The 18559-nt window shown below is 38.6% G+C and overlaps 1 protein-coding gene across 2 annotated transcripts in view; it reads left to right on the forward strand.

Annotated features, from left to right (window-relative positions):
* Positions 1-903: 903 nt before the first annotated feature.
* Positions 904-18559, forward strand: part of NECTIN3 (nectin cell adhesion molecule 3) — a 133093-nt gene continuing 115437 nt past the window's right edge. For both annotated transcript variants that reach the window (XM_082839843.1, XM_082839842.1), the window contains exon 1: positions 904-1309. In XM_082839843.1, coding sequence (XP_082695969.1) covers positions 1150-1309 — 160 coding nt within the window. In that variant the 5' untranslated portion in view covers positions 904-1149. The remainder of the gene's footprint in view (positions 1310-18559) is intronic.

The raw sequence follows: 18559 nt of genomic DNA on the forward strand, positions 1-18559 counted from the left end.
ACACCACGGCACTACAGGCACTCCGACCGGGGAAATCCAGGCCTCCTGTTGCCAGTCGCCGGGGGAGGATAGCGGACAGCCTGGCGGTCAAAGAAGCGAGAGAGAGAAAAGCAAACCTTCTGGGGCCCCTCTCCTTTCCCGGCTCCGTTGACCCTTTCACCAAACTGCCCACCCAGAGAAAAGGGCAAGAAAAACGGCTGTGCAAACGTGCCTCGGCAGACTGGGGAGGAAGTGGGGCTGGGAAGAAAGGAGGGATTCGGAGAGCTCAGCTGTCCCGGGAAGCAGGAAGGAGGAGAAAGTCTCTCCTTTCAGCCCTCGGCGAGGAGGGAGATGACTAGTCCGGCACACTATGTCCAGCTTCCCAGACAGGAACCTTTCGCATGGGCAACGGAAAGACAGCCCCATCGTGCCTTCCCCTCCCCCGCCTCTCGTCCGGTCCCCGCCAGAGGGAGAACGCCGCTCGGGGCAGCCTAGCTGCGAGCTGGACTGTCCCACCGCCCTCCGCCTCGGTCTGAGCAGGGGCCGCTGTGGACCAGCAAGGGGCGGAGTGGGCGAGACCATTGGAAACGCTGGGAAGGGGGACGAAGCAGGAACGCGAGGGGCGGGGCCTACTAACCTATTCCAGATTTTCCTGTCCTCTTTAAAGCCCTGCTTTCGGAGAAACCCCGTTATCAAAGAGGAGAAAAGAGATTTTGGGTTTTTTTGAAAGGGGAGGGGCGTGTGTAGGAGGGCGGGGTGGGAGGAGTCGGGCTTTCACTCCCGGATCAGACGTGAGCGCGAGTTGCGCGGGCGAGTCCCTGCGCTCTGAGGGTCGGCTTCCTCTCCCCCTCCCGTGCGGGCGGGGTGGTGCGTTCCGAGTTCCCAGGAGTTCGAGGCGGGCGGGTGCCGGTGGGGGGAGGGGAGTGGCGGTGGTGGTGCCGGCGGCGGCGGCGGGCGGCTCCCGCCTCAGCCTCTGCAGTGGCGTCGGCGACGGCGGAGTTGAAGCAGCCGCGAGTGTTCGGCAGAGTGTCAGCCGGCGGTGACGGCTCAAGAACTGGGAGTTAGGGACGCGCGCATCGGACCTTCCGCCGCCGCCGCCCACAGCCTGAGGCGCCGGGGCCCGGGGAGCCGGGGGGCCGGAGAGCGAGCTGGCCGGGGGGAGGGTGGGGGATGGCGCGGACCCTGGGGCCGGCTCCGCTGTGTCCCGGAGGCGGCAAAGCACAACTTTCCTCCGCTTCTCCCCCCGGGGCCGGGCTCCTGCTGCCGCCCCCGACGCCACCGCCGCTGCTGCTGCTGCTCTTCCCGTTGCTGCTCTTCTCCCGGCTCTGTGGTAGGTGAACCTCGGCGGCCGGTGCGGGCTGAGGGAGGCGCGACCGAGGGTCCCGGGGCCGCGGCCGGGCCAGCGTGGGCCGCTCTCCCGGCGGGAAGCGGTTGTGTTCGGCGGTTGGCTGCGCGAGCGGGTGCCGCGGACTTTGGCTGGAAACTTTTCGCCGTGCCTGGGGCGAGGCTGGGGAAGGGCCGGGGCCGGCGACTGCGGCGCCGGCCGCCCGCTCTCCTCGCTCGCGGCCGCGCCGCTCCCCACGCTGCGGGCTGGGGTTCGGCAACAGCGCTTTCCGCCCGGACGCCGAGTGCTTCGTGCGCGTGGCTCCTCCGTGTTTGCTCGGGGACCGTTACTTCCTCGCCTATTCGCGGAGGAAGCCGAGAGCGCGGACTTATGTGCTGGGGCTAAGGTGACGAGATGCACGTTTGCCGCCTCCTTTTTTCCCGGGTGAAACTTGAGCTGTGAGCCAGGATACCTTTAGGGACCAGAGCTCGACGGAATGAAACCTTCGGGTTCCCACACCTCATCGCCTTCCACCCTGGAGAAGCACCATGTTAGCCCACCCTGCAGCATCCCCTACAGTTTTCTTCGGTCCTCCGGCCACTTTCTGCCCTGGCAGCCTCTGGATCGCTTTGCATTGAGCCCGTCGCTGCCTTCCAGTTTGTGGGACGTCTGTCTCACTGTGTTTATTTTAGCAAACGCTATTTGTCCTCAGGACTTCGATGTATGTGTAAAATACCTGATTGCCTTGACCGTGCCCCAGCTGTTCCGATCAAAACAAGCCCCACGCCTCTTCCCTTTCTTCCCACGTTGTCTTATAGTTTTGTCATATTTGGGAGGTAGTCTCTTTGTAAGTTCACTTCCTAGGTATCAGAGACTAGAAGCCTACTTGTTAAGAATAGCTTTAAAAAACAGAAAAAGAAAGATCTCCGTTTCATGCAAGAGAGGTGGACTTAAGTGATCCTTAATGGAAGGCGGCGATGTGGGAAAGTAAGGCCACCGGTCTTTGGGGACTGGCTCTGTCTTTTGGTAATACCGGAACACTGCAGGACGTTATTCATTCGATGACTCTTACTTGGTGAGCAAAGTGCAGAAGGAAAACTTAGGCTTGCTCAAAGCGTGTTTTACCTGAGACATTTTTACTGGTACATAAGTCTGCGTTGGATATCAGTGTTTAATGAAATCTTAAATGAAACCAGGAGTTTTACCAGTATTTACTACAAGGAGAGATGTGTGCGGATTTATTGGATGGTGTGATTTAGAAGAAAGAGAATCCTGTACCCCTGTACCGTGTAGGTGTGTCAGGCTAGCTGGTTATGAGGGAGGCAAAATTTTCAAAAGATTGAGTGCCTCTTATAGGCTGAGAATTTCCACTACCAAATCACCGTCACGTTTCAAGCACTGTAATGACACGTTCTGATTTACAGAGTATAGCATGATAGATGGCATGTTAGCTAATCTACATTGTTTCTGTAGTCCCTCTCCCCAGATGTTTGGTTCCACTACATAAGTCTTAATGCTGTTACCGCTTTAGATTGATGCGAGATTCTAGATTGAATTTGTGTACGTTCTTTTCCATTCAGGAGGGTTGTGGATTACAGTTAGGTGGGAGGAAGGTGGGAGTGGATGTTAACAGTTTACTGTTCTGACTTAGATTGTGTTAAGGACTGAGAGAATATTTGTATCTCCAGTAAAGTTTTATCTAGCTAGGCAAAGCCCCGTAGAAGACTGAAGCAAGGTAATATGTACAGTTAATACAAGGAAATTGAACCCGGGTAATAATTTCATAGTGAATGTGCAAGTGAAATGTTGATTACTTTTTGAAGGAACACATTGGTTTTCACATGGAAGAAGAAAAGACTTAAAAAAAATCTCTTCAATAATATGCTGTTGGAGGGATTTGATATTTTAGAGTCCTAAAAATTCAAGTAGTATAGGCAAATGGACTGTGATTTAGAGAGGTGTAAATTAAAGTTTTTAGAGTCAACTCAGCTTGTAGTTGTAGAGACAGACACTAGTTTTGTGTCACTGTGCACTGCTCATTTAAAGAGCTTCCTTTTTTTGGGCTTATAGTGTTATAACACCCTAATTTGTGAACCCTTATGACAAGTTTTTAATATCAACCTGTATTTTAGAATTCAGTCTTTGAATATGGCACAGTTGTCCTGATTTATGGATACTTAGTAAGTATGGAAACGGAATTTTCTTGTAACCTGTTCGTTGGTCTGATATTCATAGTACTACTTAACAAGGTTTGGCACGTACTGATGTTTGAGTTGTTTATTTATTTATTTATTAAAATTTTATTGAGGTATAGTTGATTTACAATGTTGTGGGAGTTGTTAGTCTTAGAGTTGAGAAGATTTTTAGGTTTTAAAGAGATGACTATATGATTTGTTAATCAGAATGCTTTACTTTTTTTTTTTACCACATACAGATTTATTATTATTATTTTTTTGCTGCTGATATTTTTGATATTATGCTTACATTTAGCATGGCCTTAACTATGCTACACTTCTGCAATATCATCTATTAGCACAAGATAATTTTTATGTCATGTTAATTTTACTGCTGTAAAAACCCTCGCAGTCAAACTGGTAGACATGATATTCTGTAAGCTATAAAAAATCAGATTTGCTGTTTTGAGGGTGTACATTATCTGTCTTATTTGAAGAACTGAAATTTTAAAATGAGAATTTTACAGGTTAACCAACTGTCAGGGTTGGTTGGATTTTTGGGTTTTTTTTGTGTTTTTTTTTTTTAAAGCCTAAGAAAGTCCTAGGTGTAAAGGTCAAGAGAACTAGATTTTTCAACACTATCTGACTTGATATAAACCTCATTTATTTAATTATGGAAGTCCATATTTCTTTATAATGGCAATAATCAGTTCATAGGTGATCAGATTTATCTTACTTTCCCTTCCAACATTTTTTCTTGAGGAGTAGAGAATATTAGGATACGGTATTGATGAAAGAGAAGGTAGACTATTTGACCTAAGTTCCAACTTTTTCCATTTTCAACAGGGTTATATCTTAAATGGATATTTAGAAGGTGATGGAAAAAAGATCTAATATGATGATTGAACAGCACTTTCAGAACTCCCTATGTTCATGGCGCTTGATAGGAACTTGAGGACATAAAACATGAATGAGGCAGAGTTCTGGCTTCAGGGAGCTTACAGCAGTATGATAGACATAACGTAAACAGATGGATAGGACAGCTCAGTATTTATGATAGAGATCTGCATGAGGTGTACTGTGGGTTACCCAGAAGAAGGATACCTAACCCATTAGGTAGAGATGTTAGTGTAAACTGAGAAAAAAAATTGCTTAAAAAAATTCAGTTGAGTTAGATTTTCTTATTGAGATTAGACATTGTGGTAGGTGGAATAAGTTTGCTCTCTCTCTGCAGTTTATGATTTAGATGCTAAATAAACAGTTTTATTCTGAAAAATGACTGCCACTTACTAGCTGTGTGAATTGTTGGCAAGTTATTTAACCTCAGTAAACTTAAGGTTTCTCGTCTTTTCAAAAAAAGGTTAATATCAGTTTGCCTATAGAGTTCTTGTCCTCTTGCCTGTAGAGGATTAAATGAAAGAATAAAATAAAACACTTAGAATGCATGGAATGTACATTCAAATTTTAGCATTTATTTTATTGCACATTATAAACCAACCAACCTAATATTTGTCATTCTTAAATTCTACGCTGATGACTTGAATAATTGAGTTTTCAAGTTGATTGACTTGCCGTATTTGTACTTTATGTCTTTCAGTGTATAGCCTAGTCAGTGCTTTTTAAATATTTGTTAAATTTACCTCGGGTAAATAATCAGATGACCAACTTTCAGAATGTTAGGATATAGTGAAATTAATTCAATGGTGTAGTTGTATGGAACCTAGTTGAATCGTCCCTTAATGATGTAGAATGCATTTTAGGACTGGGCAGTTCTATACGATCACCCAGAATGTTAGTGGTTATATTGAAAAATGTGGAGTTGAAGAGGGAGTCATGATTTCACTTCTACCCTATGAAGTTACTGGTAGTTTCTGGTTGGAGCCTGTAATACATATTGCCCATATGAATCTTTCTGCATTCAAAACAGATATAATTGGAAAGTGAACCAAATTTAAAAGGACGCAAAAAAGACCAAATTTTCCTTTTTGCATTTAGCTACAGAATCAGAAATAGGAATTGGAAAAAGCTGGGCAATTACATATTTGTGGGTGTGTGTGTATTTACCGTTTTACCTTGTTTAGTCACGCTTATATATATATATATATATATATATATATATTTACTGATTTCAGCAACTGATGCACATTTTGCATCTGTATAGTTAAGGAATAGAACTTACGGCTTCTTGCCTATTTGAAAATTGTTGAAGAGAAGCTGGCTGTGATACCCTTGTTAAAAAATAGTATTTTGGCATTCTGTAATTTACCCCTTAAAAAATTAGTGAGTTAATAATATATTGCTATAGCATATTCTGTAATCTATTAAAGTCCTCATAAAATTGACAGTACTGGCTGTATGGTTTGTGAAAGATGTGGCATTTGATTAATAATGGCTATTGTGTAAATGTCGGATAAAATCAAATAACCTTTAAGTAAGTAATGGAATTATTTTGTGTACCAGGAACTCAGATCTAAAAATCTAAGCACCATTAATGTCATACTTTTGATTACCTTTTATATTTTTATCTAAAATTGTCTTGCACCCATATGCTTTCCTAAACTTATGATTTTTCTGTAAGGCTCTGACATAGTTTAATTATTTACATAAATAAAGTTGTGTATTTAAAATTTAAAATTTTAGTGAGGGCTGCCCCCTATAAGTCTAGATACAGCCATATTGCAGGTACTATAGTTGTTTTGGAAAGGATATTGTATTGCATACTTATATTATGACTTTTACATGTTCTCTTTAATATAACATCCAAGGAGGTTATTTTTCATGTAACGCTATTAATTGCCCAACATTCATTCTGCTAATTAAGATCAGTAGGAAGGAAGTACCTTGTAGCGTTATGAGTAGATATTCATAAACTGGAATTTGAGGCATGTGTAAAAACATACCAGCTCATAACTGGTTTAAATGACTAAGAGTTGATAGTATGCTTTTCAGCGTTTCTGACGATTATTTTGTAGGTGTAAAATAGTAAATTATACATGTGACTCTATAGATAGGAGAGGTTGTAATAGTTTCTTCTTTTTTTTTAACTTTACTTGTTTTCTTTTAACTTTAATAGTTAAAAAAAAAAAAGAAAGGGACTTCCCTGGCTGTCCCCTGGTGGTTAAGACTCTGAGCTCCCAGTGCCAGGGGCATAGTTGCAATCCCTGGTGGGGGAGCTAAGATCCTGCGTGCCACAGGGTGCTGCCAGAAAAAGTACAAAAAAAATCAAACTTGCTCTTTTAGATAGGTTGGCTATTGTACCAGTAGAGGCTCTTTACTTTAAGCTCTCAGGTTTCTTCAGAAGAAGTAAAATTTTTAAAAGAGGGTTGTCTATAAATCACTATTCTCAGCTAGCCAAGGTCAGCAAATGTAGGGTACGTGGATAGGTTCAGATCCTAGTTTCTAGGAAATCTTTTTCAAAAGAACATTCCAGGCCCCGCTATGGACTTACTGGATCAACATTTTTTGCAAGTGGAGAGTGGGGAGTGGAGCCTGATGATTGGGGCATTTGTATTTTGAGTGACATCTTCAGATGATTGTTTCTTCCCTGGATGGGTGCTATTTTTACAGCATTTTTATATATGATTTGACCAGATATGGTCATTATTTTGTTCACTGTTGTACCCTCATGTGCTAGGCATGTAGTGGGCACTCAAATTTCTTTATTTCAAGTGCTTGATAGAAAAATAAAATTTAGTCTAAACCAGCACTGTCCAATAGAAGTAATGTGAACTATATACATAATTTTAAGTTATGGTGCCACATTAAAAAAGTGATAAAAGAAACAGGTGAAACTAATCTTAATATACTTTATTTAACACAGTATAACCAAAATGTTATCATTTTAGCATGCAGTTGATATTAAAGAATTGAGGTATTTTACCTTTTTATTTTTGTAGGGAGTCTTTGAAATCTGATGTGTTTTACACTTACAGATTGTTGTTTGGATAAGCTATATTTCATGTGCTCAGTAGTCAAGTATGGCTGGTGGCTACCATATTGGACAGTGCAGGTCTAAACTATTTGTGGTCTCCAAAGTAGGTTATGCCCTTCTCTAGCTCTTACTCATAAGGCCTAAAATGTTATTACTCTTCCTACCTACTCAAATTCTGAAGCGCCCAGTTTAAAATTAATTTTCTCGGTAAAGCCTTGCCTTACCACTTCTTTCATACAGTGAGCTTTTCTTCTTTATAAAGTAGTTACTCTTTTTATTCATTATCTAGTAATTTAATTGTAAGTTGTTTTGTGGTGTGTGCTCTTTGCAGTAAAAACCTTGCCTCAGGCTTCACTGTATGTCATCAGCATGCATCACAGAATAAACACAAGTTTTTTTGTAAACTATATAGGTTTTAACATGTCAGGGAGGAAGAAATTTTTCTCTACCCTTCTAGGTTCTTCTGGCTGGTCTGAGAGTTACATTGACATGAGACAGATTAACAGGAGAAAATCAAACAAAAGTTTAAGGGCATGTATACATGGAAGAGACCCAGGAAAACTGCCAGAAACCCTCACCTTAAATACCAACTTCCGCTGAAGACAAAAGAGGGTACTGGGGGTGGCGATTTGGGACTTCAAAGGGGAGAAAGGCAATTCACATGAAGATGGAAAAGCAAATGTTTGGTAAACAAATTTTTGCTGGGCCTTGCAGAGACTATGGGACACAGAGTGGACTCTGATCTCTAGGCCCTGCTGAGTTTCCCCACCACACTTAGCCTGTACTTTTTGCAGATATCTCTGGTGATAGCTCAATTCCAGGAATAGGCCCACTATCTAAATTTTTTTTAAGCAGTTAGGGGGAAGGTCAAAGTTTCTTCCTGAGTCTTTTGGGCCTTGATTGTTTTCAGCTCAAAATAATCGTGTGCCAAAGAGACGTTGTGGGGTGGTAAGTTTTGCTCCCAAACATTTGCTTTTTTTCCCTGTTAATAACTTTAAGGAATTGACCAAATTTGCTATACAACAAAATGGTATCAAGAGACTACTCGGTTTATGATTTCATCTTCCATGTTGAAATAAAATAATAATGCAGAATAATAGCTGTAATAAGTAACTACAAAAACTTTTCTGGATTTGACTTCATTTCCTATCTGATGCTAGCTATCTTTCAAATCCTTAGTCCCTCGAGCAAATTGTGTTCATTTTTTCATGCTTTTAAGTTTAGAGCAATGTTTGCCGAAGTGTTTAATAGAACACTAGTCTCAGAAGATATGTTTTTGGGAGAAAGAACTGTGGTTGAATACACTTGGGAATGGGAAAAACTAACCATCATGGAAAGTCACTATGTGCATTAGTTTATTAATGGTTTAAGAAATTCTTTAGTAAAATATTCTCTTTTGCAGTGTAATTAAACAACCTGTTATGCTGCAGAAGCTTTGTTGTACAGGACATGCTATAGGAAATACATCCTTAGAGAGCTTTGTATATTTGATATTATGTTGACGTTGTTTCTATCTGTACCTTCCAAGATAGGGGAGGAATGAATATATATATATATATATATATATATATATATATAATATACATATAACTCATTTATTTAATAAACTAGAAAAGGTTGATAGGCTTTAAAGACGTTACTTGGTGAGAAAATTCTTTGTTGGCTTTTCTTTTTTCCAGAAATTCTTTTTGCTTTCTTTATCTCTGTCTCTTTACTCGCCGTTGTGTTACCCATTTTGAATCTGAGGTATTTGCGAAATTGACCTAGGAGGAATGCAATTCTTCCTCTTTGGTATGGCAAAATTAGCGGTGTATTATTTACCCCAGGATATATGTAGTTTAAGCAGCTTCTGTGGGATATACCTCACTTTATGTATAACACATCACACTCTGGGTCTGAGTTTTAGGAATAGAGTGGGTTTATTTAAGATAGCTATTCTCTTTTGTAATGGAAGTGTACCAGTGCTGTTATTGGGAAGGACATGAAAAAATCAAGAGGCAGATATAAAAATAGGTGTACACAGCTAGGACTCCAACTTAGCGTTTGAGAACATTATATATAATTAAGAGCATGCTGGACTCTTCTAATTGCTTCATTTCAGAGGAAATACAAAAGTATTAATGAAATAAATGTTAGTACTGGGAAACTGTGGTAAGATGAATTTCATATAGTGACTCTTTCTATGAGTTATCCATGATAGACATGATTGTTATTACTAAAATATCTGAGGCCATGGGTTTCAAAACTTATTAATATGATATCTAATTTAGTCATAGCTACTGTGGGGTAGATTAAGATTTCATTTCACAAGTGTCCTTGTCATTATGAACTCCAAACTCCCTTCTAATTTGATTTAGATTAGAGATAATCATTCATGGTTATAAGTTCAATTTAATGTTAACTAAGTCAGACAATAGTCTATCTTTTATTTAAATCTGCTTAGTGATACCCTGGTTCCTTTATTTTAAATGCACAATTTTTAAAAAGGCTCTCTATTTATTTATTTTTTACTGAAGAGATTCAGATGGGAGAAGGTACATAGCTAACAGTTCTATCCTTCTCATTGAGGGCAGGGCTAAAACGTTATAGCATTTTTCACTAAACCATGAGTCTGCATATATTAATTGCTGTAGCAGCTACTGTAAATCCAAATCTCTGATTTCTGCTTGTTAAACTTAAAGGAGGTAAAACATTACCACCAACAAAAACTTTGAGGAACATATGCAAATAGTGCAGATGTATTGAACATCAACTTTTATAGTAGCTTCCCTATTCCTATAAGCAATTCTGAGGTTATGAATATATGATTATTTTGATGACATAGTTTCATTTGCCTAGTCCACATTAAAACCAGAGTGAATTTTAACTTTGAAATAACAGTAAGAAACTCTTCTTAAATTGTTACCTTCTGTTTGTTGTACACTAGTACAGTGTCAAAGATTCGTTATTTTTCTTTTAAAGCTGGTATAGTCTTTTCAGTTGAATGTCAAAAAGAAGGTATATCAGGGCTAGAATTAGTAATACTAATGAAAACATCTTTCCTAGCAAGAAATAAGACTGTTTAGATTGTTGATACTCTTTTCTGTATTTAAGATAGATTTTTACATTTTTCAGTGAAAAACGTTGTCGACTTTTATTTAAAGATTTTTAAAAGAGGTAGCAATTATGGTGGCTATTTTGAAACCATGCATTGTTTATCAAACTTTTTTTCCATATGTGTATAAAAGGATCTGGGCTTTCATATATTTTTGTTATGTTTATAACTGATAGTGAAAATGTTTAAATATATAAGTAGCTGGTGAAACTTTTATACAACATGTTAAAAAGTCTCTTGTAAAAGCTTTAACACTAACAGCATCTGTTAAAATATAAAAACAAATCTGAAGTTCCCTAAGAAAAATACATTATTTTTCTTTGAGGATACTACTGTTGCTTTGCTGCCCTCTACAGTCATCTAAAATAGTCACTCTTGACTTTTCTCCCATGAAATGATTAAAATACTTCCTTGACTTGTGTGCTTTAAATTTCAAGAGTGGGTTGAATAATATTTACTGTCAAAATATGACAACGTTTTAATTAGTCACAACAGTTGATCTATACCTGTAATGCAAAAAATAAAAGGTTTACAGATTGAAGCAGGGGATGGATTGGGGACTATTGCACATCAATCAGGGAACAGATGATACATAGAGCACCAACCAAGTGATAGGTAGTGTAGAGGATATCACAGTGGAATAAGATGTGATGGCTGCTCCCAAGCTTATAAATCCATTTGTAAGACTAACTGCGTGTTAGATATCTGTAATAACATACCAAGTAGTATGATACAGCCTAAGAAGATCAGTAAGGCTTGGAAGAGTCAGGGAATGCTAATTAGAGGAATTGAAACTTTTGAGCTATATCTTAAAGAATGATTCGAGTTCAGACAGGTAAAACAGGGTTATTTCAAACAGGGGAGAGAATATTTATTAAAACATAAAGCACCTGTTACACAGAAAGGGCTATGCTAGGACCCTTGGGGTCTTTGCCCTTAAGAAATGTAACATTTAATTGTTAGCAGATTTGGAATTAGAAAATGGGGTGTGTGTGTGTGTGTGTGTGTGTGTGTGTGTGTGTGTGTGTCTGTTTTATACCCAGTTACTTAAGCTTTCTGCCTGTTTCAGTCCTTATACACTTAGCTAAATAATAGCTCCTTTATCGAGTTGCTGTGAAAATTAAATGAAATCCTTATTAAACTGCAGTAAAGTGCTTTACAAATACAGCTATCCATAACGCAAGGGAAAATGAATTGTCTCATGTTAGAAATATAAAGTGTTGTGAGATTGCAGAAGAAGGAGCAGTTTAACTGGGAATGGAGGAAGACTTAATAGAAGACCTAATTTTCTAGCTGAACCTTGAAGGAAGAGTTTTCCATTTCTGAGGGAAGTCAGTGGAAAAGAGAGCATTCCAGGCTGAAAAGATCACTAGACTGAGGACTCTGCGGAAGGAATTAATGTTTCCATGTGGTTCAAGTATGAGCTTTATGGAGGGAAGTCATAGATTTTAAATACTTTGCTGATACTGAGGAGATTAGACTTCATGTGGGAGGCAGTGAGGAGCTTTTGAAGGCAGGTAACTATTGTCTGTCAGTGATTTGAGAATATTTTATAGCTCTGATAGCAAGGTAAAAGATACATGGGAGATATGAGAGACAAGTGAAAGGGAAAACCATTGCTGTTGTCCATAATGTCCATAGTGTTGTCCATCCAAACATGTTGTTTGGATATCATAGGTGAGGAGAGAAGAGTTGGAGATGAACTTATGTTTCTCTCTTGAATGACTAGAAAAGTATAGTAGAAGGATTGATGAATCGATTTGGTAACTTTTTGGAGGCATTTTAATTGTGCCTCTGGGGCATATTTTAGAGCTGTAGTTGGAAATTTGTTCTGAGAGGGTAGTGGGGGAGGATGTGGAATTGGGAATTATCAGGATCCAGGTATTTGGATTAGATAAGCTGTTTAAAGGAGAGAGGAGGTGGGGGGGGGGGAGAAGAGAAGAGAGAAAGGAAGGAAGGGGAAGTAGGGAGCGGACTGGAAAAAATTTTAAATGTTGAGGTACTTTGGGGATTTCCCTGGTGGTCCAGTGGTTGAGACTCTGTGCTCCCAATGCAGGGGGCCCGGGTTCAATCCCTGGTCAGGGAACTAGATCCCACATGCCACAACTAAGAGCCCGCGTGCCGCAACTAAAAAAGATCCTGCATGCTGCAGCTAAGACCTGGCGCAGCCAAACAAAAAAAAGGTTGAGGTACTTTGATTAGATAAGAGGGAAGGAGGGAGGGGAGAAATAATCTGGGAACAAATTCTTGCTTGATAAATAGACCAATACATTTAGTAGTTAAGAGAAGTGCATTGATGACTTAGTAATTTAGTACAAGTGGTTAGGAAAAGGGTCAAATTCCAAAAAATTAACTAATGAGGGGACAGTGAAGAAGTAGTAGGGTAGGGCCTGCTCTTGGGAAAGAGGAACATGAGCAAATAATTTGAGGGGGAAGAATAATGTATCAGTTATTGTGGGCTGAATGTGTTGTTCCAATATTCCTATGTTAGAGCCCTAACTCCCAATCTGGTGGTGTTAGAAAGGGTTCTTTGGCAGGTGATTAGGTTTAGATGAGGTCATGAGGTTAGAGCCCCCATGATGGGATTGGTGCCCTTATAAGAAGAGAAAGACACCAGAGCTTCCTTCTTCCACCATTTTGAGGATACAGCAAGAAGGTAGCCATCTGCAAGCCAGGAAGAGAGTTCTCACCAGAACCCAAACCATGCTAACACGCTGATCTCGGATTTCCTATCCTCCAGAATTGTGAGAAATAAATGTGTGTTGTTTAAACCACCCAGTCTGTGGTATTTTGTTATAGCAGCCTGAGCTAAGACATCAGTGAAGGTTCTTAATTACGAACACTTCAAACTTAACTTTGATTAAAATAAAATTTATTGAAGGATATTGAGTGGTTCACGTATGGAAATGAAGAACCAAAGGAGGCTAGGCATCTAGAAACATATCCAGAACCATAGCCAAGATAATGTCTAGGGGCAGTCTGTCAAGGTCATTGCTTTCTGCCCCTTGAAACACTGGACAGTGTAGCTTTGCCTATTATACTGACATTGCTGCTCTTAGAAACTAGATACAGTTATTGCCATAGCCCAAGAGTATATATTTTCCATGGCTGTCCACTACAGAAAATTGAAGAAAAGCTTTTTAATTTTTATTATGAGACTTCTCTGTCTTTGGGAGGGGGATGGGAAAAGAACATTGATATGGCAAGGTCCAGGAACAAAAAGTAAGTGGAAACATTAAAAACACAGATGAGAGAGGCTAATCTTAGAAATGGTGAGGGGCTCTTCTTTCTACTAGGCAGAGAAAAAGAAAATGATAGGTGAAAATACAGAGAGATTTCCAGGTATAAGAGGGAAGTTCTGGAGAGGATTTCATCTTTATTGATTTACGTGATAAACTTTGAGAGTGCAGGGTGATGTTGGGACTTAGTAGTAGAACCTGTGGGCAGAAATGGAATAAGTCATCAATTAAGAATGAATAAAATGAAGTTAGAAGTCAGTTGTTATTACTAAGGAAGAGAGAAGGATTTGTGATTAGAAAGTAATGGGAAAGGGGCTTCTGGAGTGCTGGTAAAGATTTATTTCTTGACCAGGATGATGGTTTTGTGGATATGCTTACTTTGTAATAGTTCTTACAACTACATACTTACCATTTATACTTTTCTGTTTGTGTGTGTATGTATATATACTTTGTTGAGTCTTTTGGATTTTCCATCTATACAGTCATGCAATCTATGCATAATTAAAGCCTTATTTCTCTCCAATCCTTATACTTTTTTTTCCTTTTCTGTTGCTTATTGCACTGGCTAGGACCTCCACTATTGATGTTGAATTAAAGTGGTGACCGCAGGCATTGTTGTCTCATTCCTTATCTCAGAGGTAAAAAAGTGTTCAACATTTCAAAATTAAGTATGATGTTTGCTGTAGTTTTTTTTTTAATAAAACTTTTTTTTATCAGTTTAGGAAAATTCTATTCCTAGTTTGCTTAAGAATTTTTATCATGGAGTTTAATTTTATTAAGTGCTTTATCTTAATTTTGAGATGATCATATACTTTTTTAAATAATGTGAATTACATTAAAAAAATGTTAAGCCATCTTTGTGTTTCTGGAATAATACCAGTTTGGTTTTGATGAATGTATCCTTTATTATAGGATTCAACTGACTTTTTAAAAAAATTTTTCTTCACCATCTATGTTTATCAATTAAATTGGCCTGTAATTTTCTTTCCTTATGATGCTTTTGCCAAGTTTTTGTATCAAAGTCATGCTAGACTCATTAAAAAATATGAGAATTGCTGCATCTTTTTCTATCCTGTGTAAGAGTTTAAGATTGGTACTTTTTTTTTTTTTCGTAGAATTAGTTGGTAAAGCCATCCTAGCCTGAAATAATTTTTTTATGGGAAGGATTTTTAGTTACAGTTCATTAAATAATCATGGTACTGTCTAGATTTTCATTCTTCTTGTGTCAGTTCTGGCACATTGAGTTTTTGTAGGAATTTGTCAATTTCATGGTTTCAAATCTTTTGACATGAAGTTGTTCATAATGTTCTCTTACTACCTTTTTAGTGCCTGGAGGGTCTGTAGTAATGCCCCCCTTTCTCATTCCTCATGTTCGTATTTTGTTTTTTTGTTTTCTGGATCAGTCTTGCCAGGTGTTTATCAATTTTATTAGACTTTTCAAAGAACCCATCTATGACTCGTTCTTGATGCTCTTTACGTTTGTTTTCTGTTTCATTATTATCTGTTCTACATTTTCTGTTTTTGGAGGGTTTATTTCCTATTCTTCTATTTCTTGAAATGAATGGTTAGATTATTGATTTTTAGCATTTCTCTTTTTCTTATACATGCATTTGAGCCTATAAGTTTTCCAACTAAGGTCATATTCACAGGTTAACACCTCCTAATTGCTCTTTCTGCATCTTTATTTTTTCCACTGTAATATGTGAAATTCTGCTACATTAATTTTTCTAGATAATGTTTTTGGCTTCCTGTATTTTCACTCTTCAGTATTACCTATTTTTTCCCTCTTGCTTATTTACACTTTCCCTGACTTGACTTTAAGCTCCTGGAGGGCAAGGAATGTGCCTCCTCTTCGTCCTTTCTCAGCATAAAGCCTGGTCAACACAGGTAAGTGTTAAATAAGTGTTAGCAAGAAATACGGATGTGCAAACAAACTGAATTAAGAATTTGCCGGGCTTCCCTGGTGGCGCAGTTGTTGAGAGTCCGCTGGCTGATGCAGGGGACACGGGTTCGTGCCCCGGTCCGCGAGGATCCCACATGCTGCGGAGCGGCTGGGCCCGTGAGCCATGGCCGCTGGGCCTGCGCATCCAGAGCCTGTGCTGCGCAACGGGAGAGGCCACAGCGGTGAGAGCCCCGTGTACCGCAAAAAAAAAAGAATTTGCCTTTCTGACTTCATCTCTGTTATTTGTTACCAATACTTAGATTTTTCTTCTCCAAACTTCCCTTGCATTTTCTGTTTCTGTGAATCTGTTTACTTTTGTACTTCTTCCCATAGTGCCCATTCTCTGCTTGGAAAAACTCACCTTGCCTAAGATCCGGCTTAAATTCCACTATTTTTCCACAGATTACCAAACAAAATTAGGAATCACTAGTTTGGGCTTAACTGAAGGAAAATTTCACTTTCTAGATGCAACTTTTCTCACCCTACATGCTTCTCTCATTCGTTCTCCCAATTTTCTGTTTTCACCCTTAACTATGGTGACTTTCATAAAGGTGATATAACCCGGTTTGCCTTGGAAAGTCTAGGCTTACAACTGTTTTTCTGGCATAATTATCAATAATACTCCTCCACTTCCTTTCACTCTAAAAAATGTTTTGGCTTAGATGACAAATTATATGATTGCTCTACCATACATCCATTGCCTTGCATGTCTTATTTTCTCTTCTAGATTCTCACATCTTGGAAGTCTCAGGCTATACTGTTTTCTACCTTATAATACGTAGTACTTAATATTCAGTGAATGAAATGCAGTAAATATTTGAGCTCTTACTGTGTTTCATACATACTTGTATTTTTTCCATATTAGCTCACTTATTTTTTCAACCTAGACTTGTAATATCTAATTCCTTGCCCCAGTGTTTTTCACTTAAAGTGAAACATCTTGCAAAATCTTCACTCTAAATCAGTTCAGCTGTACAAATTCTTATGCTTACTTCTCAGCTACTAGTGGGACTTGGGGAGAAAAAAAAAATCATATAACCATGCAGATTCGTGCCCCTAAAGAATCAGGCTTTAGCTTCAGCTGGACCTCAAACAGTTTTTCTAGCAATCCTCTTTTTGGTTTAGTCAGTGCATGCTCCCATGTTTGAATTTTTTCTTTTAAATTTTACTGAAACCTTGTTAATTAGGTGATAATAGTCCCATTTTATAGGTGATAAAACAGGCTCTCAAGTACCCAGGGTCACACTGGTAATAATTTAGAGGTCTGTGTGTTCTTAAATCTAGGTTAGTCTGGCTCCAAAGTTCTTGCTTTTTTATTCCATCCTGTTCCACCATTTGCAATTTTAATTCTTATTCTTAGGTCTGAAAAGTATTACACTACTTAGCCATAAGCTCCATGTACTTGTTTAGAGGTACCTCTTTTAAAATGGTAAGTTTGAGATTTTTTGATTATGTTGTGTAAATGTGTGTATAAATTTTTAGGTGTATCATTGTAGAAGGCTGTCATTTATGAGGATTGATAATACATCAGTGTCTTTAAAGCACTAGTTCTTTACAATGTCTGCTTTATCTGAGAATATTTACATGTTCACAGGCCTTCTGTTTTTTATGTATCATTTATAATTAGGTTAAAGTAAATTTAAGGATCAGAAGTAAATTCATCAGTATGGTTAAAAAACAGTTCCCTTGGTTGAAAATTGTTTACTGTTGATTATAAATTTTTACTGCTGTAATAACAGTAAGGCCTAAGATAATATAATTATTATAGTGTTTTGGGGAATACATTTTATAATGGTGATTGAAACTCATAATTTCATTAGTGTTTAAAAATTGCTAAAATTTCAGTTTGAAATGGGAATTGCAAGAGCAGATTCTTAGTAATTGTTATGAAAACCCATCTCCCATGCATTTTACCTCTAGTGGAAGTAGTGCTTACTTAAGAACTACAGCCCCCCTCTACTTTTTATTTTGAAAGTCACTGAGCTTTTGATTGTCTCCATTAATAGCCATTCTAGGTTTTCTTTCTGTGAAATGTTTAGGATTTATTCATAATGTGCCCAGCATGATGGAGTTGGAAAGATTACTTTTCAAAGCCAAGAGGCTTCTTGTCTGTGTTTTGCCACTAGCCATATGATAAGGGCAAATCACTTCACAGTCTCTGTAAAATGAGATTAGATCAGATGTCCTGTAAATTCTCTTCCTGATCTAAGATTTTGTGCTTCTGTTCTGAAAATATAAAGGAACTGTACTTAAAAGCATAAGGTGAATTCAACTAAAGGGAACCTTTATGTGGGTTGATTAAATCAAGGTATTTTCCTTATTTGAAATTAAAAGGTAGTGACTGAGAATAGATGATGGAAACAGCATTTTAGAAAGAGCATTTTATAAAGGCTGAAATTGCTACTTAAAGACTGGCAAAGATGTACAGTGGCATGAAATTTATCTTTAGTGTTAATGTATAGGAAATACTGTAGTAGAAGTTTGCTGTTTCTTGAACCTGTTACTTCCTGTGTTGGTTACATATAAATCATTTTTATAGAAATCTAAACCTTAAAAAAATTAACTCTTTGAGGCTGATTTTTTTTAGCTTTGTAGAAAACTCAGACCTGTAGTTAGAAGTTAACCTTTATTGACTGTGCCATCTAGAACTTTCTGCAATGAAGCAAATGTTGTATAGCTGTAGTCTTCAGTATTACAGTCACTAGCCACATGAGGCAGCTGAGCACTTGAAATATGGCTAGTGTAACCGAAATTTTAAATTTTATTTAATTTTAATTAATTTAAATAGCCACATGTGACTAGCTGCTGGGACAGAGTTGTTCTATGAAATGCTAAGCACTGTGCCATAGCATAATTAGAAGACCTCAGTTCTAGTT

Source organism: Leucopleurus acutus (assembly GCF_964270905.1).
Source record: "Leucopleurus acutus genome assembly, chromosome: 5".
NCBI lineage: Eukaryota > Metazoa > Chordata > Mammalia > Artiodactyla > Delphinidae > Leucopleurus > Leucopleurus acutus.